This window comes from Gekko japonicus, unplaced genomic scaffold (genome assembly GCF_001447785.1).
Source record: "Gekko japonicus isolate JY-2015 unplaced genomic scaffold, Gekko_japonicus_V1.1 scaffold6, whole genome shotgun sequence".
Lineage (NCBI taxonomy): Eukaryota > Metazoa > Chordata > Lepidosauria > Squamata > Gekkonidae > Gekko > Gekko japonicus.
Window position 1 is genome coordinate 1,417,327 of NW_015166417.1, and position 23,383 is coordinate 1,440,709.

Genomic DNA, 23,383 nt, shown 5'->3' on the forward strand with positions numbered 1-23,383 from the left:
TTTCCCCAGTTTCTACCCTTTTCATTGTGTCTACTGATAACTGTCAACCAGAATGCTGGTGGGCACATCCCATTACCTTAGTAGAGTCATTGTGCTGGATACAGCAAGTCCCTTGAAAAATTCACATTCCTCTGTGCATGGACCATTCTTCTCCCCTGATTCAACATTGTCTGCAGTAAGGGCTAGTCAAGGGGGACAGGGAGGGAGCCAGCTCAAGGCAGGCACATGTGGACTGAAGGGTGGGGTATGTAGCAGAGGCATAGCCAGCCCTCTGGAAAGCCAGTGTTTGGATGATCCCTGTGATGGAGGCAAATGCCCATCTGTTGGAAGCAGAGGTGATCAATGAGAGCATTGCCATGGCCTTTGGACTAGTTTCCACCTCTAGACAGAGTAACATTTGGGGATCAATGTGCCTATCAAGCTATGAAGCCTCGCAAAGTTTAACGGACTCATTGGGATTTCCCATTATTTTTATACGGTAGTGTTTGAAGACGTAACATCTGGCACTGCTATATCTTTTCCTGCACCGTATGGTAATTTTCACTGTACCTGAAATCTGGCAAAATATGAATGCATTTAGAACAACTTTTTATACGGTAGTGTTTGAAGACGTAACATCTGGCACTGCTATATCTTTTCCTGCACCGTATGGTAGTAATTTTCACTGTACCTGAAATCAGGCAAAATATGAAAGCATTTAGAACAACATATGCACATGAAGCTGCCTTATACTGAATCAGACCCTTGGTCTATCAAGGTCAGTACTGTCTAGTTTGACTGGCAGTGGCTCTCCAATGTCCCAGGCTGTGGTTGTTCATGTCACACACTACCTGACCCTTTCCCTGCCTGGAGATGCTGGGGATTGAACCTGGGACCTTCTGCATTCAACGCAAATGCTCCACGATGGAGCACTGGCCCCTCCCCAAACAGGGAAGACCTTTACTTCATCATTTATATCACTGACAGCCTTCTTCAGCATAGATTCTTTTACTTCTAGCATAGAGATTCTTTGATGGTAGTCATCACCCTAATATAACTTGAACTGTTTCTTTCACTACATTGTGTAATGTTAAGTATTTCTCTAAGCGCATTTCATGCAATATTATATATTGTTGAAGTTTGGCCTTTAGACTGGGAACAATCCTGGTATGTCAGTAATGAAAGAGTTTTGCTTGGATGATGTTTTCATAGAATACATATAAGGATTCAGTAAGTATAAGGTTTCCCTATGCATTTATTCATGCCCATAAACAGATAGTGGGCAAAAATGTGAAGTGGACCGAAAACAATCTGGGGTTGATATAGGGAACATATGTATCTGTGTTGATAAAGTAGGCATAATCTGTATACTTGCACCCTTATTCAATTATGGGGCCAAATATACACAGAATAAGACCTCTGTATTTGCATCCCAAGTGAATGAGCAAAGGTACATCAAAACAGGTGCTGCATCTTCATCCAAACGAACAATAAGGATTATGACACATTTGCTGATGTCCTGTGCAAGAAGCAAGGAAATCGCTATAGTCCTCTCACACTCCTTCCCCTTCCTCAGCTGATGGGTGATCTGGCTGATTACCTGACCAGAGCTATGCTGATCACACATTACAGAGTGCCTAGGTCGTATGGGTCCTGACAAGTGTCAGACATAAGACAATCACACAAGAGCTGTAGGTTCACCTCAGTTCCTGCATGTGTGGTTCCTGATCAGGACTGCAATACACATGGAAACAGGGCTTCAGTCTTTCCTGTTGGCTGCCTTGGTGGTCCTGATGAGGGCAGAAAGACACAGTGTAAATTCTGTAAATAAACAAATGAATAAACCGTTCCATGGAATAGTAACACCTCCCACACACTGTTTCAGGTTGGAAAAACAGTATAGGGGAAAGACTGAAGCCCCCTTCTCTATGTGCATCATGGCCCCAATCTTAATCAAGCACCACGTGTACAGGAATTGAAGAGAGACAATGACTCCCATGTGATTGTGTAGATGGGCACCTCTGTACTCCATAATGTGTGACAGTGGGATCCTCATCAGAGATAATACCCATGCCAATTTGTGGACAAAAATCCAACCAGATACCACTCTCATGTGTAAGCTTCTGTTGTAACAGATACCAGAAATATCAACCATTTACATCTTCCCTCTGTATCATTTAATAACATCTCAAATTCACATCATTTTACATACAGCTGAGCATTTTAATGTCTCGATAACAGGCCAGAAAATAAGCCTGGACTTGTTCATTCAAGTGTCCAAGTGACCTATTTCTCCTGAGTCCTAAACTAGTACATTCATTTTATAACTAATTTACCAGCAATTTCCCGTTCCTTCCCCTTCAGACGCTTCTAGGCAGTTACTGCCAGACCAATCTTTCAGGCATTCTAAAATGCTACATGTTTTAAACTTTAATATGCTGAGTGAAATATTGCCATGGCTTGTTCGTGCTGTTTCTATAAATTATTTTGGTGCTCTTCAGATACACGGAATCTAACAGATGTACAGGCCTGCCTAGGAAATTCCCTACCAACCACTTTGTTAGAGAAGCGAGACTCAAGATTAATAGGCCAGACGCACAAAATTCTGTTCCCTTGCAAGTCAAAAGGGGGTGTTCTGTTGTGGCACGGAGCAGAAACAGGATCAGATTCAAAGACAATGATTTATACTCCTGTTCCCTTTGAATCATGTAACATATTTTGGCAATTCTACATATTGACTTAGAAAGGCCCTTGGGTTACCTTATAGCAGAGGAAGCACACATTTTTGTTCAGGTCAGCGTTCTTGAAGAATTAGTATCTCTTCCTGAAGTGCAAAAATTTATGACCTGTTGTGGAAAATACTATGAAGTAGCATCTAGTCTCTCACAGAGGACACAGGTTGGATCCAAGGTCCCCATCCCATGTCCTGTGTAACCATCCAGTGTGGTTTGACGGTTTCCCTCAGTTCTCATGTTCACAGTGCCTAGTTCAGAACACAACAGCAGCATGTGTGGAAAAGGGGTTCTAGCTCCCTTCCACCTTACAACATTTTCTAGATCTGGGGGGGGGGGTGCTTTTGGCCTGTTGGGAAATCCAGTGCACATAAGTGTGTGTGGATTTCCCTAAAGTGCCATATAGTGCACTCCAAGGGCCACTACAAGTCAGAGAAATAGTGCAGGAGGAAGACTGAAACCAATTCTTCACATGTGGATGCAGTTGTGATCAGGGGTCATTTCCTGCGGGAGCGCACAGGAGCGGAGTTCCGGCAGTTAAGAGCCCAGGGGGCAGGCACATACAACACGCCCCACCCGCTGCTCCCAGCAGCCCTCAGTCAGAGCAAGAAGCAGCCAAGTAAGCTGCAGAGCCCCCCCCCGGCCCCCTGGTCCAAAACAGTCCAGTGGCACCTTTAAGACCAAGTTTTATTCTGGTACAAGCTCTCCCTCCTCTGTGAGGACAGATCTGCACGTCCCCCCCCCAATAGCTAGCAATCCAAAACAGTCCAGTGGAGCCTGAGCGGTGAGTGTTGCCTTCTGACACACTTCCGATGATGTCAGGGGGTGTGGCATATGCAAATGAGTTATGCTAATGAGATATGCTAATGAGCTCCTGCACCTCTTTTTCTACGAAATGACCCCTGGTTGTGATCCAAACTGGGCACGGTATACTTGGGATTGAGCAGAGTATTCCAGTCTTGTGTGAATGTTACACAGACACAGTGGGGAAACCTGGACCCAAACTCTTTACTCAGAAATGTGTGGAGAAAGGTCATTTTAAAGCAAGTGACAGAAGGCCAAACTGGATGAGACATCAGGGGAACCTCAAATGGATTTGCCTGGACATTTTTTCTTTGAAAATCCCACTGCTACTCCAAGGATCTCAGGGCAAGTTCTGCCTTTCCTCTGTATTCAGATTCTGTATCTGAAGTGTAGAACAGGAGTCTCTTTTAAATCACTGGGAGTATTCAAAACACTGAGGACACAAGCCAACCAAAGAATTTTTCAGTTCCATTTATACCAATACAAGAATTAAGCATAGTATTTAACTGCCTGCTATTCAAGTCAACAGGATTTTCAAAGTGCTAGTTCTAGTTTCAATTGGGTTACGGCTTTAGTTTACTGAATTTCTTGTGGCCCAGGAAAATGTAACTCTGAGTGGATATTATTCTCATCTATCTAAATACCAGGGGAATCGATGGTGTATGTCTAAGAAACTGCAGGATTTGCACACGCAAATTGCATTGATTTTAGTATCAAAGACCTAAATATGACTGGATCACACCCTATATTTCCACTATGGTATTGGATCCTACCACTGATTCTGACCCAAAAGGTCATGCTGAGAATCCTGGGATCTGTATGCACAAAAACATATGTGATGGGGGGCTGTGGTACAGAGTGGTGCTAGGAGAGACTGAGTGAAAAGGCTGGCGGGGTCAAACTCCTGGACTTCTATTGTGACTAATATTTCCTTTTTAATGTTATTATTTTGATTAAGTACATTCTAGAAATTCTGCTCTGTTTTTGCTGAGACTGCCCAGAGTTACCTTTGTTTCTTCTTCCTTAACAGCATGGGATGGGTATTCCCTCCATTTCCATTATGCTACATGAGCTAATCAAATTGCTACACCATGCAAAATGCCGTGATGTTACCATTATACGCATCGGTACTTCAGGGGGATTAGGTGAGCAAAGAGTTTTGCTGCTACCAGGCAGAGAGGATGCAAATGAAATGCGTCTCAGGGAAAGGTCATGCCTCTATGAGATTTCTTTCTCTCTTTTTTAAAATTTCAAGTCAACAAATATCAAACTGCTAAAAGAATATGAAAGATCACACCGAGGTGTTTTTTCTAACATTGCATCAACCTGAAAGTTTGATTTTCTTTTCAGATTAAAGTTGTTTCAGATTAAAGTTGTTTGGATTAGATCCTCCCCTCCCCACCTTTCCAAAATACCAACACATAGAAGCAACTGATACAAAGAAAGAACATGGTGCTGTAAAATTTTCAAATTCACACTCCTGGACTTGTGTCCAATGCAGTATTTCCACAGATGGAATTATTTTCACCCATGGAGTGCAACTTTCTACTTCCCCACTCCTGCTGTAGCCACAAATCCCCCCCTTGCTCCTTGATGCCCCCCCCAATTTTGGCGAGCATCTTGGGCAGCGGCAACAGGAGGGAGAAGGCCAGAAAGTCATGCCCCAAAGACAGAAATACTTCTGGCCCTCAGAAACATGGCATTAAATGGATCCAGGTCCTGATGATCTCTGATATAATATTTTCTTATGCAGCATCCACTTAGCAGCAGCCACCAAAGGGGAAAAGACAGCCAATCAACACCTAAATAAAATCCCAGTTTGGAATGATTTATTTATTTTTTTGGGTAGGGAATGCAGCTGACTGAACAGTTCATTCCAGATACATACGGATGGACAGCTCTTTCATCTCCTGAAATTTCTGCTTGACTGTGACCCCCAATTACAATTAAGAAACTGATACATCACAGTCAGTATACCATCCTAGGATGCTTTAGGATTTTATCAGTGTTCTGTCGTGCACACCAAAATGCTTAACAAAAAAAATGGACACCCTACAGATTACTATTCTTAAAAGGCACCAATCCTGAACCAGGCCCACCATAAATCTAAATCAGCTGCCTTATACTCAATCAGTCAGACAAAATATTGAAGCTGCCCTATACTATCTAGCTCAATATTCTCTATACTGGCTGGTGGCAACTCTCTGAGGTCTCAGTTCTGCCCAACACCCGCTATTTGACTTCTCTTGTCTAGAGATGCCAGGAGCTGAATCTGGGTCCTTTGGCATGTAAAACATGTTCTTGTCAGGCTTTCCCTGTGGTTACAACTTGCAGCTTCCTATTGTGTGTTGACAGCGGCAAACATGTTCTGAGCTGCTACTTTGCTTAACAGGGAACTATCAAAAAGTCCCAGAGCAAAATTTAGACAACCAATGTACTTCCCTTATGCCTCCTGGTCTCTGACATAGCTCCTCCTGGATCCTTTAGGTGAAAAACAACAGCTGGCTACTCCTAAAAAAGTAGTGTGATTCAAAATGTGACAAAACTGGTGCAAACTGCTATTAAGTGACCTGCCAAAAATGCAGTAAGACACATCAGGCACTGTTCAATCCTATACATGTCAATAAGTCTCATAAGCAAGTAACTGGAGATGAGATGGAAGCCTCAATATGCATTTTTTAAAAGCATACTTTCAATCCTAAACATACAGCCAAAACCCATCTTCACATTGCAATACTAACTTCTTTGCATATGGCTCATATGATTTAAAAAATAGATTTCAACTAGATTTAGGTCAACAGAATAGTTTATTGATACTGTATTTACAAGTATCAATCTCATGCGGACAAAAGTCCGCATGGTCAAAGCAATGGTATTCCCAGTAGTCATGTATGGCTGCGAGAGTTGGACTATAAGGAAGGCCGAGCGCCGAAGAATAGACTCTTTTGAACTATGGTGCTGGAGAAGACTCTTGAGAGTCCCTTGGACTGCAAGAAGATCAAATCAGTCAATCCTAAAAGAAATCAACCCTGACTGTTCCCTGGAAGGCCAGATAATGAAACTGAAGCTCAAATACTTTGGCCACCAAATGAGAAGGGAGCACTCACTGGAGAAGACCCTGATGGTGGGAAAGATTGAAGGTCAAAGAAAACGGGGACGGCAAAGGATGAGATAGTTAGACAGTGTCATAGATGCAACGAACATGAAGTTGAGCAAACTTCAGAGGACGGCGGAAGACCGGAAGGCCTGGCGTGATCTGGTCCATCCATGGGGTCGCGAAGAGTCGGACTCGACTGTGCAACTGAACAACAACAACAAATTTACCAGCAGTGTCTATCACTGATGATGGGAGTATATTGCAACAGTTATGGGCAGTAATTCTAAATGCTTGTGTAGCATAGGTGAGCCTTGCATCAGAATCACATTTATACACCTTCACTGGCAGTGATTAATTATTTACTGGTGTTGATGACTATTCTAAGGCAGCATTTCCATAATCAGCAAAGAGAACTTAGGACATCAGAGACAGTAATAATTCTTTGTACATGTTAAGAAAATACCATTTCACCTGTTCTTTGGCTTCATGTTCACTTCATCTGTTGTACATGCATTGCATCTCACTTATGCATGTTTATTATCATCACATAGTAATTCTGCATTACAGAAAACAATGAATGCTATCCATACATGGAGTAAAATGAGCCTGCACAACTATTTCTGATACAGTGTACCTTTTCTTCTTCAGGTACACATTTTAACAACCTAGATATGATTTGAACCCCACTGACATTTCTCCTACTGCTCCACGCACACAGCTTGAAGTTTTCTTACATTCCTCAGTTTCTGCAGCTCCTTCTGACCCTCCAGAAAGATCATTTCCAGAGTTGTGAGATCCACACAGAACCATGTAGGTTGGGTGGGGGGCTGAAGTAAAAGGAGAAGGGGATGACATTACTTCTGCTTTGTTTTCCGCAAACACACATTCCACCCCTCCTCACTCTAGTCCACCAACCCACATAGCAAATACTGACACACACACCCCATGGATCTCACAGTCCCAGGAATGATCTTTCCGGTGGACATAAGGGGCAGAAAGGACAGAGAAAAAAGCAGGAGGATTCTGTGTGCTCTCCATGAATGGATACACACTAGTCTTTGTACAGAGTGTGATCCGTGAATCTGTACTCAAGTTCTCTTGTATGGTGCAAATCTGGTTTGTGTAGAAATCGTTCCGCTTAATTGTTTCGTGAATTTTCATTCGGCTGGAGGGCCCATCCAAACAGAAACTTCCTACATTCCTTGTATGGAGCAGAAGTTTACAACAACAGAAAACTTGCCAGGTTATGGCAGATGTATTTTCTCATTGCTGCTTCTTGCACTGAGTGTAGGGAGTTAGCCAGGGAAATGAACTAGCCCATGCTTAACCAAAACAATACAAATTCCTGTCAACTATGTGAACCAAGAAGAAGAAGAAAAGAGATTGGATTTATACCCCACCCTTCACTACCCAAAGGTGTCTCAGAGTGGCTTACGAACTACTTTTCCTTACCCTCCCCACAACAGACACCCTGTGAGCAATGTTCCCTCTAAACTGTGGAGTCTTGTGAGCAAAAATCCTAATTTGTGAGCTGCCAGCATTAAAGTTGTGAGCGAGCGATTTGGCCACTGCATCAATTAGTTTGCTCTGGAGCCGTCCTTCCTGAGCGAAGACAAAAATTGGTGAGCCGGAGGCTTAAAAGCTGTGAGCTAGCTCACACTAACTCAGCTTCGAGGGAACACTGCCTGTGAGGTAGGTGGGGCTGAGAGAGCTCTTGTCAGAAACTGCTCTTTTTTCAAAACAGCTCTTATCAGAACTATGGCTTGCCCAAGGTCATCCAGGCAGGTGCAAGTGGAGGAGTAGGGAATCAAACCCGGTTCTCCCAGATTAGAGTCCGCGCACTTAACCACTACACCAAACTGGCTCTCCAAAAGGCACCAAAAGGCACCAGAAACCAAACTGAACAATTCTGTGTGAAGACACTATAATCTGTGGTCCCCACAATAAGGTATGCCTGAACAAGTCTTTAGCTGCATCTACTTGGTTCTTATGTTTTAAGGTACTCATAATTAGTTCACAGGTAGTACAGGCAAATAAGTTACCGTGTGATGGTCTGTAGGAAGAGTCTTGTGTTTGAGCACCCTTCTGACACCATATATATAGCCTGTAATGAGAAACAAGGCCTACATGTTTGTGTGCTTTTTATGACACAATGAGGAAGCCGTAGTTCTCATTATACAGTGGTGGGAAAGGGTACAAGAGCATATGGTTTAATCCCCATCACAACACAAGGATACGTTACGTGTCCAAGCCTCCTGAGACCCATATCTCAAGATATCTGTGTGTGTGTGTGTGTATCCATCAGAATTTACCCCAAGCCTCAATGACTATAACTGATTGTCCAAAAATCAATTGTTAAAGAATACAACATTCAGACCAAGAATTGTTCTGGTCAATAGTGGATGTATTTGTGTTCTTGGAATACTTAACAACATCTTCTTTCGTTTTGTGTTTTCAGGGATCGAACCCGGGTCAGTTGTGATAACAGACACAGCAGTGGATTCGTTTTTCAAGCCTCAGTTTGAGCAGGTGATTCTGGACCGTGTGGTAGTACGAAGCACTGAACTTGATAAAGACCTGGCTGAGGAACTACTGGAATGTAGCAAAGAGATTAAGGATTTCCCAACACTTATTGGTCATACGATGTGCACCTATGATTTTTATGAGGGTGAGTGAGAATGGCTGATAACGCATAATACAGTTTTTGTTCCTGACTACCAGGATGAGTTATGAAACATGACAGTATTCATGGTATGACCTGTCTGGTGCTACTCCAGATGTGTGGTCACTTCTAGCCTTGTTTCTTTGAGATAAATGTTAAGGCCTTGGCACACAAGACTATTCATCACAAGGATAGCCAACAACAAACAAACATAATGTTTATTCAAGAAAGAAAAGGATGGTACTTTCCTTACCCACATCCCTTTATAGCCTTACCTGCAATTATCTGTCCTCTGTTTTTAGCTATTGAGGAAACTTTCTTTGATAAATTTTGAGAACACTTGAGGCCCAGGCTTCTGTCTCAGAGGATGTTTACAAAGGCAAATTTTATAGAGGGAAACGTTACTATTAAGTAACATCCCTCTTTCATTTTCCTGCAATTTCTCATTCTTTCTAAATGTGCCCCAAAGTGTGGGAAATCTAATACAAGCAAGAGACATTCATCTCCCAAAAGTTGTATAAGCCAAGTCTGGATCTCAATTTCACCCAATGGAAGCACATTTATAAGAACACTTGAATACTGTACATTTCTTTAAAAAATATGAAAACTCCTGTCATTTATTTTATTCTCGTAGGGAATGGCAATGAAGAGGGAAAGCAATGAAAGGACAAATGCTATTTGTTGTACTGGTCTGGAGGCTGCCTCCTCCTCTTGTTATCCTGGTCCCTCTTCACTTATTCACATGGCCACCAAGAACCACAATGGCTCCCCAGACAAAGGTTCCCACTGGAGCCTCCTGACCCCATCCAAGCACCATATGATATCACATGACTAAACTTTCCCAGTCCTATGGGCTCCCTGGAATTTTGTCTGCCTGGTCCCTCCTTTTTTGCAGCTTGGCCTACTCACCTTCCCACACTTACTGAGCTGCAGGCAGGCAAGGGAGAGCACAGGACGGGGAAACCTACTCCTCCTAAGAGCAATGAAAATCAACAGCACAATAAATGATCCAAAAAACAAATGTAGTTTTTTTAAAAAAACTTAAAAGCTAGATGAATATAAAAGACAAAAAACCTCACATCTATCTATTTTTATTTAATTCATTTATACCCCACCTTTCTGCCCAATGGGGACCAAAAGCAGCTTACATCATTCTCCTCTCCTCCATTTTATCCTCACAACCACCCTGTGAGGTAAGTTAGGCTGAAAGTGTATGACTGGCCCAAGCGTACTCAGTGAGCTTCCATGTAAGGATGTCAGCGTCCAGGTGGAAGTTGGAGATCGCCAGGAATTACAGCTCATCTACAGACTACAGATACTTGTTCCCCTGGAGAAAATGGATGCTTTGGAGGATGGACTCTATGGCATTGTACCCCTCTGAGGTCCCTGTCCTCCCCAGGCTCCATCTCCAAATCTCCAGGAGTTTCCCAACCTGAATCTGGCAACCATGTCTTCCCATACCCCATCAGTGGCCAGGGGGAACCTGGCAACCCTACTTCCATGGCATGAGTGAAGATTCAAACCCAGGTCTTCCAGGTACTAGCCCGACACCCTTAACTGCAACACTGCACTGACTCTAATGAGCATGGACAAACAAAAGAGAATGCTATGACACTAGGGTTCTCAGTTCCCGGTAGGGGCAGGGGAACCCCCACATTCACAGGCTCTTGCCTACCAGCAGCCAGTTGGCTGGTGGGGGAAAATCCCACCCCTAACTGACCTTCCCGGGAGATTTCTGGTAAAACCAGAAGTGCAGGCCCCAACGGGATGACATCAGTTCTGGGTGACATCATTGTGTCGGGACCTGCACTTCTGCTTTTACCGGAAGTCATTCGACACAACTTCCAGTCTTCTGAAAGGATGTTGGGAGCCCCTCACCATCCAAGTAAGTGGACCTGGCAATGGCACAATAGGCTTCTCACTAGGGTATAACAGCCCAATACAGGCTACAGCCCTATACGTTTGCTGAATGTGTGGGGAAGGAGAGTGGGCGCACACAACTGCCTAGTCATCCACAGAGTGTGACCACATAGAGGAAGTGGCCACACATACATCCCCTCCCTGTGATCAGCAACACTACCTTCTGAACGTCACTGATCGTGGGGATGGGGAGTTCGTGGGGTCACTTACTCTGTGTGGTCACCCCTGGAGACATCCAGGTGATCATGTGGAGGGGGAGACAGGGCCCAATCACTCTTACCTGCTTCCCTCCCCACCTGTGAGACTGTGTCTGTACCAGACTAATAACTAAAGTGGGGCTGTATCCACACATTACTAGATATTGCTCCGTAGTATTCAATCCAAATTGGATTTTCCAGACAATCCAGTTGCAACTGAATGATATCCACCATTGTACGGATGAAGCTTAGGTGTTTTTCCTGAATAATAAACAAAAATTGATCTGAAGTGGCATATATTTATAGGGAAATGTGCAGGTATGGATGAAAACCTATTTTCCAAACAGTTGAACAGAGCTATAATTTATACCCCAGATACCTGTCACATTCACCCAGTTCTACAGCACCCTGTATGCAAAGAAAGCCATGTTATAGCAGCTTCCTGTTTCCTTTTATGTGACACTCAGGAAAATCTAGGAGCCCCTCAGTAGTGGTGCCTTATGTCCCTCATCCTCAAAAACATTTATTGATACTCTGCGGCAGGGCTCTAGTCGGGGGGGAGCTCTCAGGTATGGAGCTCCGGAAGAGAACCTCTAGGGGGCGGGGCGGTCACGTGGTGAAGCCCCGCCCCCTTCTTCACCCCGCCCTCTGCTTCGATCCTCATTCCGTTCGGGAATGAGGACGAAGCAGGAGGGTAAGTAGCCGGGCCTTCTGACACACTTCCGGTGATGTCAGGGGGTGTGGCCTTCTGTCACTTCCGGTGATGTCAGGGGGCATGGCATATGCAAATAAGTTATGCTAATGAGTTATGCTAATGAGCTCCGGCAGCTCTTTTTCTACAACAAGACCCCTGCTCTGCGGAAAAACAAGCATATCCTATTAAATAGTTAAAGCAAATAGTCCCTTGTCAATAATCATAACACAATGTTAACAGCTGGCTTACACTCCAGTTACTTCCTGTGACAGGATTATAGCTTCCAAATTACCTTTGCTGAAGAAAAATGTCAAGAAGTGCGACATTTATGTAAATAACCATTAGCTCCTCTGTACTACCCTAGAACCTTTTCTTTGGAAGCAATTAAATGCCGTTTGCCAAGTGAGTGAAACAGAATAAATGGAGAATTAATAATCTGTGGCCTATTTATAAACCTTTGGATCTGTTTGCAAAGCATGACCATCTGTGTTTTTGCTCGAGGCCACATTTCCTCAAAGCCATTGCAGAGGATTAAGATGCAGGAATGGAAAGACAATGAAAGGGGGTGGCCCAGGTTACCACGATTGCAGGTGCACATTTGCCATCTCAGAAAACATGTGTTGTGAAGCAGACAAGCATGACTCAGGTTCCACCATTAGACTTGCTAAAAACCCATCCTGGACAGCAGTGAAAGAGATTATGCACTTTAGTTCATGTTATATAGTCAAATGAACATATGTAGCTGCCTTATATGACATCAGACCATTTGTATACGTAGCTCTGTATTCACTGTAGTGACCAGCAGTGGATCTCCAAGATTTCAGCCAGAGAAAGATCTTTCCCAATTCCTGCTACTTGACGCTCAGTGTACACATTATAGAGCAGTGGTTCCCAATCTTTTTGGTATAGTGACCCACAAATCCAAATTTACTTGGTATGGAGACTCATCCAAGGCTGACCCAAGGTTTTTTGGTGCCCTAAGCAAACTATGGCCTTGGGACCCATCTAGGCCAGCATTCTGTTTTCTACGGTGGTTAACCAGATGTTTTTGAGAAACCAACAAAGGGCACACAAAGGGCATGGCTGCCCCCACTATGAACCCCAAGCAAGAGGCATTCTGACATGTGCAGCCTTTGCGTATGTGCGTTACATTCCAGCCTTTGACTATTCTCTCCTTCAGTATTCCCTCTAATCACCCCTAAGATTCAAAGAAACTCACTCTAGTAACCATCAGGATCCATTTTACTTGATCAACAGTAGTGTGGGAAAATACCAACTAATGTATGACATGGAAGATACTGTTTCCAGGGTCAGATATTGGTTTCCAAAATACAAAAGGGAACAGTGGAAAGGGCAGAGGCAGACATTAGGGAGGGTTGGCTTGTGACCCACCTTTGGGTCCTGACCCACAGATTAGGAAACATTGTTGCAGAACAAACAGATTGTGTCCCGAGTCCCTACCGGATTAGATATGAGTTGCAGGTTCTCCTCTGTTTCTGTGTGTATAGAGCCTGATTCCATTTGTGACTGTGTCATGCACGGAGAAGGCTTCAGTCTTCCCCCTGCACCATTTTCTTGACCTCAGACTGGCTTAGGGGGCATTATGTGACTTGTTGGGGAAATGCAATAGTATACATGTTGCAAGGCTGGCCACATGTGGGTTTCCTCAAAAGGCCAAATAGTGCCCCCTTATTTATTTGTTTGTTTGTTTAAAGGATTTGTTGGCCACCTTTCCCCCTTACAAAACTCAAGGTGGCTATAAAAACAACAATGATAAAACCCATAACAGTCATAGTTCAAAAACTCCAGTTAGGACTGCCCATAATAAAAGCTAAATCAATCAAAATGCAGTCCTAAATCAAACTGCCATCTTTAACTGCCTCCTAAGGTATTGTGTAGTGGGTTAACCACATGGCAAGGCCGCTGCGGTTCACGTATCATCCTGCACGCTTACTGCTACACAACAAAGACAAAGGGAAAACAGCCCGTGGGCCAACTATATACACATATGGGGACACCCCCTAAGTCCCGTTGGTGGGTTTGAATCTCCCGCCAACATCCCATTGGTCCCTCGGTGGAGAGACCAGGAGCCTTGTCCCATTGTTCCTCAGCTTGGCTCTGGGGTATTCGCTGACCTCTGGTGGCGGTCATCGGACACAACATAAGGATTGGCAATGAAGGGGCCAGGCACACCTCCTTAAGGAGGCCGTTCCATGAGAGTGAGGCTGCCACCAGAAAGGCCCTCTCTCATGTATCTACCAAACAAGCATCTTTAATTGGTGGGACCATTTCAGGTTAGGAAAAAGAAATAGCTATTTGTTGTTTTTATTGTTTGTTGGTTTTATGTTGTGATCTGTCCTGAGCCCATTTCTTGGGGTAGGGTGGAATATAAATTAAATTAAATCAATAAATAAAGTGATGGGGGGAGGCTGAAGCCTCTTCTTCACGTGCTTCGCAGTCATGATCTGAGTTAGGCCCCACATGCATGGGAACTGAGGAGAATCCACAGCTCACAACTTCATAATGTGTAAATCAGCATCACTGAGATCCTTCCACTGGAGATGCCAGGAATCAAGTTGAGGACCTTCTCCATGTATTTTGCCGTTGAGCCCAGTTGAAGTAGTATTGCTACCTATATAAACATTTTACACCTTCTGAGCCTTGAATTTAAACTTTGTACTTTTATACATACAAATCACACCCTTCTCCACCCCTACCACTGGTGACAAATTTCCCTCACTTGCAGGAGTGATGTCAAGGCAGATGGCATTGTCAAATACATTAATGCAAGATCCCCGAGCACCTCCTGGCACTCTGAATTTGAACATATGTGCAACTTCATCAAGGAAAACAGTAAAGCCGCAATGACAAATATATCCAATTTAAACCACCTGCTAGCCTGTATACATACCAAGGGGCAATCAGTACAAGAACTAGCCCTGATATTGTAATGCCTGTTTACTGCTCTCAGTCTGGACGGTGTTAATTGCATCCTTTTGCTTTCCCCATGGACTTCATTTGTCATGATTTATTTAGCATCAAGCCCAGTAGCAGCACAGTTTAGCTGTGGAGCACTGCTGTGCCTCTTCTCCCTCATTCAGCGGGGGAGGAACTTGTTGAGGTCACTGAGAACCTCAGCCAACCACTTCCTCCCTGCCTTTCTATTCCTTCTGTCCAAGCTTCCGGTAACGTTCCATCATTCAAAAAGTAGACAGTCTTCTTTCTTCCTTTTTTTAAACATTGTTTTGTTGGCTTAGCAATTGGATGCCCTTGACTGAGAGCCGACTATGTGTTACATTTTTCACTGGTTTATACATGTTTTCACATGTTCCCTATAGCCACACAGCAGCTGCGGGGAACTGCTTCTAAAAAGAAAAGGAGAGCCCAAACAAGCTCGGAACGGTGCCACGCGTGGTGGAAGGGCTCCTACCCCCAGCAGTTTCCTCACATGAAAACCATGCTGGGGTGGGGAGTTATTTCCCCAGTTTTTCTGCTCTACATGCACATATATTCAGGGAAATAACCCCCCCCCCCCCAATACTGGCTTAACTGACTGTATACTCTAGGGTTTCCCTCTTGTCTTTTCATTGGAGCCAGGCCTGCCTAAAGCTTGGTTTTTTTAACAAAGTAGTGTGCTATGCTCTGTAGCAAGAGCTTCTGCACTTCTGCAGACATGCCCATGCTCTTTGTGTAGCCAGGAGGAGATACTGACTTCCAGTTGGGGCCTCTTCTAACCCAATGGGGAGGGCCCTTCCCCCTATTTCTCTAAACCTTATTAATTGCTCCTTTTCTGCAAGGAGCAGAGCTTGCAATCCTAATTCTCTTCATCCTGGCTGCTATTGATGAAAATGAAAGAAACAGGATTGCTGCTGAGAGATCCACCTCCTCTAGGGTCCAAACTACATGTTATGATTTTCGGTACATTGGGTTTGGGTTCCCTGGCCTGACTTCAAATCTGTCACACATAACCTGTGAGTTTCCAGCTGGAAATTCATTTCCCAAGCATGTGGGGGGCCCATTTGGATCAGGACCATAGTATTCAGTGAGAAGGGGCTTCAGCCGTCCTCCCAGTTTTCCCAACCCAAAATAGCCCCAGAGCCAGTTTGGTATAGTGGTTAAGTGCGCGGACTCTAATCTGGAAGAACTGGGCTTGACTCGCCACTCCCCCACTTGCAGCGGCTGGATGACGTTGGGCAAGCCATAGTTCTGACAGAGCTGTTCTTGAAAGAACAGTCCTCGGGAGAGCTCCCTCAGCCCCACCTACCACAGGGTGTCTGTTATGGGGAGGGGAATGGAAAGGAGTTTGTAAGCTGCTCTGAGTCTCCGAGTGAAGGGCGGGGTATAAATCCAATCTCCTCCTCCTCCTCTTGTTCTTCTTCTTCTTCCCCCACTGGGTGCAGGGCATGTATCTATCTATTTATTTACTGTATTTATTGTCCGCCTTTCTCACTGAGACTCAAAGTGGATTACGAAATTAGAATGAACAACTGAATAAATGAAACAGCATAAGATATAGTATAATTAATGCAGCAACTGGATTACCAAAATTCTAAGTTCATGCAGTACAAACAAGATAATACTAGTGGACTGGTAACTACAGGAGAAGCCGACTTGAAACCGACCTAGTTTGGTCCCGTGTCCACTTCTCCTGCTTCCTTCCATCCCATAGACTTCTGTCATATCCTCAGTATACGTGAAGGGGAGACGTAGGAAGTGGAGGGAGAACTGTGAGCATTTGGGGGATGAAAAAGAGTATGTTTGTGACTCCAAGAATCATGGAAACAAGTGGAGACCCGCAAGAAACTTGCGGAATGGAGCAGCACGTGCGCTCTCGTTTTCCTCTCTGCACATGATGGAGAGTGGCACCAGTAGGGAGACTTTCTAAATGGAACTAGTGCCCAGCTGAAGAAAGCATGCATGTTCACTGTCCACACATCCCAAAAAGGTGGAAGGGAGAAGGGGGGAAGAAGAACCACCAGTAAAAGGAAATGATTGGGCTCTTGTAGGGGTTGGGGGAGGTGTCATATTCATTTACCAGCTCAAAAATATTAAAGGGGCAGCAGTGGTTCTGCCCGCATCAGGACCCACCCCTCCAAAATGCACTACTACAGGAATTTCTGGATATCATCGGGAGATATGAAGGGCTGGGTTCTGGGATCCATCATAGGAAGGGAAACATGGGACACAAATGTTTTGAATGCCCGACAAAGTCAATGGGAGATATCTGTGCTTTCCATTTCCATAGGATTCCTCTTCTCGTCTGACTTACTTGCAGCATGGAGTTTAAATAGACTTCTCTGCATCTCTACCCTATCATTGCTCCTTTTCCCCTTTTTTTTGGTTTGGTGCTTCTTTCTTCTCCACACGGTAATAAAGCACATGAGCCTTAATTTATTGACTTATCTTCCAAAGTGATAAAAAAAAAATTTTTAAGACTCCAATTTTTTATGTCCCTCTTTGTAGTTCGTTCGGCAGTCTTTTGCGGTAATGTTCTGCATCTAAAAACTGCACGGCAAACAAGATATTAATATTTGAAGAAGCGTGCTAATAAAACTTACAGCATTGTGAGGTTTTAAATTTTAGCAGAATATTGGCAACTTAAGCTTGGGCTTCCTAGAAAGAAAGGCTGCTCTGCCGCCGCCGCCACTCCTTTAAACGAAGTGGGGAGGAAGGGGTGGGGTTTGGCCGCTGGCTGGCAGTAAGGGAGAGCCAGCAAAAACAGATGCTGTGGGCCCGATGCAGGATGTTGGGGCGGTCCAAGTAAAGGACATAGACAGGCCAGCATCAGACTGGCCCGTCTTCCTTGGCCACGGATAGTGGCGGAGCCAGCGGAAGCACTCATCCTGGCAGAAAAGATCGACAACAGGGTGTTCCCTCTAAGCTGAGTTAGTGTGAGCTAGCTCATAGTTTTTTAGCCTCCAGCTCACACATTTTTGTCTTCGTTCAGGAAGGGTGGCTCCAGAGCAAACTGATTTATGGAGTAGCCAGATTGCTCACTCACAACTTTAATGCCAGTAGCTCACAAAGTTGAATTTTTGCTCACAAGACTCCACAGCTTAGAGAGAGCATTGATGGGCCACGTGGAATAAGTACCGGTTACCAGTTGGGGTGGTGGTAAGGGGTAGTGTTTAACTCACTGGGCTCCCCTTGAACCAAAGCAGCTTCCTGATCGGCTGAGTGCTGGATCAGTGACTTAAGTTTGGGCTTCCTGGTCAGGAAAATCTCTAATGACACCTTCAAGCTTGCTGCCTGTGGAAGTACAAAATAAGTTATGTTTTTCTTTCCCTTCTTTCTAAGGTCAGGGACGATTAGATGGGGCGTTGTGTTCCTTCTCCAATGAAAGAAAGCTAGAGTACCTCAAAAGAGCTTACAACGCTGGTATTAGAAATATAGAAATGGAGTCTACTGTATTTGCTGCTATGTGCAGGCTTTGTGGTCTTAAAGGTAAGTCCAAAAATGACACACTTGCTCTCACGGTTGCCCTGAATCCCTTGCTCCTTTGCTCCTTTGGGCAAAACCTTTGCTTGCGCTGTAGCTCTTAAGGAAGTGGAACCTCAAGCTTTAAGAACTTGCTTGCGCAGAATTGTGCTAAATTTATGTTCCTCCTTGATCGTTGCTGGATCCAAGCTACTGTCTAGTCCAGGGGTGGCCAAACGTGCTTAACGTAAGAGCCACACAGAAGAAACATCAGATGTCTGAGAGCCACAAGACATGAACAAATATTACACACACATTTTAATTGGAAAATATGCAAATTTGCTTTTATTAACATTAACATAGCCTGCCAAAAATAAAATCAAAAGGGATATAAAAAGGGACTGATATTTATTTGTCCAATTATATTTGTAGGCTTGATGCGGGGTGCTTTGAGAATGCATTTAAAGGATTTCCCATATCCTAGTCCAACACTCTCACAACAACCCTGTGTAGGGCTGCCAAGTGGGGGCAGGGGTGGAGAAACCTCCACTTTGAAGGTCCAATTTCCGCCGCCGCAGAATTGGGCCCCGGGCGGAACTCCGCCCCCACGTCGCTCACGTTGGGGGCGTGGTCCAGATCATCAGAGGGAAAACTCTATGGTTTTCCCTCCGACAAGCTGGCCACGCCCTCAACGTGAGCGACGTAGCACGTCACTTCCTGTGATGTGTTGGCGGCGCGCGCACGCGCATCCCACAAGAGCTCCCGGAGCCCGGCGAGGCTCCCCCGCTGCCAAGGGTAAGTACACATGGCAACCCTATCCCCTTCACTTCCCCAGCCACCCTGCCGGGAGCCACACGATATGTGTGAAAGAGCAACATGTGGCTCCTGAGCCACAGTTTGGCCACCCCTGGTGTAGACTCTCAAAAGCACTTCATTGCAACATGACCATGCACCCCCTTAACATGTAGCTAGGCTTAAAGCATTTTAACTGTTATTCACTAAGAAGGTAAATTTGTGTGTACCGCTTCCTGATTAAAATGAGGGCTGTACGATTGAATATTCCTCTGCTTACTGAAAGTGAGGGGTCAGATAGGGTTGCTAGCTCTGGGTTGGAAAATACCTGGAGACTTTGGGGGGTGGATCCAAGATAGGGTGGGGTTTGGCGAGGGGATGGACTTCAGCATGGTACAGTGCCATGGAGCCCACCCTTCAAAGCAGCCATTTTCTCCAGGGAAACTGATCTCCGTCAGCTGGAGATCAGTTGTAAAAGCAGAAGGTTTCCAGGCCTCACCCATGTAAGTGGAGGAGACGCATATGGCCGTGTGCACTCCCACCTGCAGTATGAAGTGATATAGTCCAGAAGCAGGTTTTACTGCCTTAGTGTGGAAATAATTAGATGTCCACTTAAAAAATGTTAAAAGCAGTGTGTGTGTATGGGGGGGGGGTGTGTGATCAAGACCAAGAGTGCAGCTTACAGGGGATTTAACCTCCCCCCCCCATACCATTTTACCAATACAAATCACTCTGTACGTAGTTTTTTTAAAAATCCAGGGGGAAGGAGGGTTGAAATAGATACAGATTCATGCCCATTTCCATCTATGGGGCAAACAGCAGCTGCATGGGGCAACAATAATTGGGGAAATGGTATGGGGCATTCTCCCTGTACTATGACCTTTATCCAGACTGGAGCCAACGGCTGGTGCTATTACTGGTTTTTTTAAAACCAACAACAACCCTGATCATGGATCTCCAGCATCACACATATTTTGGGCTGGAGGGCAGAGTGTTGTTTTTGTCGCAGAGAGGGGTCTCAAATAATGAACAGTTGCAGCACAAAAACAGAGTAGCTCCCAAATCCTGTTCCCTTCCTAGAATTAGATTCCCTGGGATTGCTACAACACAAAGGCCGAAAATGAATTTGAAGCAACTCTTATCCGCGAACAGACTTTCTCTCTGGAAATTAAGTGGTTTTGTAAATTGGTTATCTGAGATTGATCAGTATGTTCAACAGATTGAAAAGGTTAATGGTGTTGGCAAAACCAAAGCCTTTGAAGCCACCTTGTAAAAAGTTTTTAGAAAGTTATGCCAATGTTTTCCAGCTTAGGGTTGTGTGTGTGTGTGTGTATGTGTGTGTTTTGCTTCATTTTTTCACTGGCTGCAAAGGTCACTGGGCTCCTGCTGACATTCTTGAAAATGCATTAACTGTTCTAATCTGGGCTATTTTTAAAGTGAAGTAAAGGCACATATAGCTTAAATTCAGCCCTCTCATAATAGAATTCCAAGAATAACATAAGAACATAAGAGAAGCCAATGTTGGATCAGGCCAATGGCCCATCTAGTCCAACACTCTGTCACACAGTGGCCAAAAATATCAGGTGCCATCAGGAGGTCCAGCAGTGGTGGGGGGACCCCCTGCCCTCCCACTGTTGCCCCCCCCCAAGCACCAAGAATACAGTGCATCACTTGCCCCATCCTGAGAGTTCCTATCTATACCTTGTGGCTAATAGCCACTGATGGACTTCTGCTCCATATGCTTATCTAGTTCCCTCTTGAATATTTCATTGAGTCTCAAGCATGGATGTGCCCCTATCCCATAACTCCTTGAAGAAACCTACATCCTGTTGGGATGCTTTACCACAGAATTTTTCTAAGTGGTCCTACTGGGGCAACCTAGAGAAAGGTATTTAGAGTTGCCAAGTTAAGTTGTGTCTGGGCTGCACCTCTTCAGGCTTCAGAGGGGGCTTGTAGAGTTGCCTAGAGGTGGGGCTGGGAGATCTTCCGGAACCAATCTCCAGATTACAGAAATCAGTTCCCCTACTCTAGGTAGCCCACGTTTAGCTAGAGGATCTACAAGCTGTTGTAGGCCTAAGAGAGGTATATACAGAAATGAAAAAGCTGATGCCCCAAAAGTAATATAAATTGCCACATAAATTATCAGTAGAATTAAAAAAAAATGCAGCATTGTGCCTACCATTCTCCATTGCAACAATTCTCATTGCCTTCCAAAATAAAGATGCATCAAACCTACTCATGACATTGACTAAGATTTCAGATCTCAGAACTGATGTGGGGACAGTATTCCCCTGTCCTAAAACTAGACCATGACGAAGTAGCCTGGAATAAGGTTGTGAGGACCAGGTGACCTCATTAAGTCTTTATTGGTGAGAATAATATTTGTTAGCCAACTGATTTCAAAGCTACCACACCTTAAATGCTTCAAGCACTTGACAGTTATCTAGCAAATAAACAGAAAGCTCTTAAGATCTACTGTTCTGTTCACCAACTTGTGTAGTTTGTATATTATATAAAAACAAGCCTGACTCTTTTTTAAAAAAAACAAACCTGATTCTTTGCTTTCTAGCTGCAGTTGTCTGTGTGACTCTCCTTAACCGACTTCATGGTGACCAGATCCAAGCATCCCATGAAGTTCTACTTGAATATCAACAACAACCTCAAAAGCTGATTTCACTGTTTATTAAAAAGCGCCTTGGGCTTTGGAATCCAGAAGGTTCAGTCTAAAGGACTGTGAGAATTGTCATTGTTGTAGCAATTCTCTGCAGTATATGTGCCTGTCTGTAGATATACATGTATAGACATTAATATGATTACATGTTTTAGTGACTTGATCACACATATTTAAATGTGGAGGAGGGTGTCTGAGATAGTAGCACAAGAAAATTAAATTTACAATTCAACAGTAGTCATAACTCAGCTGTAATGTATCTGACAATGGATGTTCCCATTTGCAATAAGAATTTCTTTTTAATGTGGTCTTAGCCACATAAAATTAATGCCTAATTGTCCCACATTATACTTTTCAAGGGTCTCCTAAAATTTATTTTGGGTTCAAATACGTGGCTGACTTCAGTTAGCACACGATTTCATGCATATAACTGATGTAAAACTAATGCCTGTATGAGCATCTGCTGTGCCATCAGGAATATACCCTCCAGAGCATTTGTGGGGGGGGGCACTTAGTCCTCAGACTAGAGAAGGCAAGGAATTAACAGCACCCCGGATCTTCCAAGACTTTGTCCTGATTTGGAGTATCTGTGACTAAATAGTAGGGATGGGCACAAACCAGGAAAATGTGGTTTGGTTTGTGATTCGTGGCATGCCTGGTTTGCGAATCATGAATCATCATGAATATTTAGCCGCCAAATGAACAGGTTCAGTTCATGAGGTTCATCATGCAGTAGAACAGCCCCCTGGAATTCTGGTGACACCAATCTCACTGAGGATCTCTGGCTGACTCTCCTCTACTTGCCCTCCAAGTCTGATGAAGATTGGATTTATGGGGTCCACGTTATAGCCCCCCAAAGAAGGTGCCCCCAGGAAAGTGCTTTCTGGGGAAATGATAGGCGGAGGCTCAGGAGTGTATAGAATGGATCCTGTGCAAGCTAGAGACATCAAAGTCGCAGGGGAGGAGACCTCCCCCAGATGCTTCTTTATGTGCCCTCCAAGTCCCCCCCTGTTTCTTTGAAGTTTGGTACACATTTAGATTGAGTAGAGAAAACCCCCCTGTTGCTTTGAAGTTTTGTAAACATTTAGATGGAATGGAGACAGTCTATCTGGAAATGTATCCATTCATGAACTACCATGAACCAATTGAAAGTTTGTGCCGGCTGATCTATCATGAACTTCAGTCCGCAAACCACAAACCGGCCACAATTAATCACAAACTTTAGTTTGTGAGCCAGTTTCTGCCCATCCCCACTAAACAGTGCCCCATCCAGAGGAAACTACAAGCATACAGTTAAAGAGAATACATAGAGCGGTGCAACAGTCAGGGCTATTTTGGGGCAGGAACACACAGTAACGGAGTTCCGGGTGGCTTCAGAGTTGGCACGCCCACTACAGCCACAACCTCGCAGGGTGTGG

At 44.4% G+C, this 23,383-nt stretch overlaps 1 protein-coding gene across 1 annotated transcript in view; it reads left to right on the forward strand.

Moving 5' to 3' along the window:
- Nucleotides 1-22,021, forward strand: part of UPP2 (uridine phosphorylase 2) — a 146,367-nt gene extending 124,346 nt beyond the window's left edge. Inside the window, exons 5-8 of the mRNA XM_015411531.1 lie at nt 4,546-4,660; nt 9,071-9,280; nt 18,383-18,529; nt 21,864-22,021. Of these exons, the coding sequence (XP_015267017.1) occupies nt 4,546-4,660; nt 9,071-9,280; nt 18,383-18,529; nt 21,864-22,021 (630 nt within the window). The remainder of the gene's footprint in view (nt 1-4,545; nt 4,661-9,070; nt 9,281-18,382; nt 18,530-21,863) is intronic.
- The last annotated feature ends 1,362 nt before the right edge of the window (nt 22,022-23,383 follow it).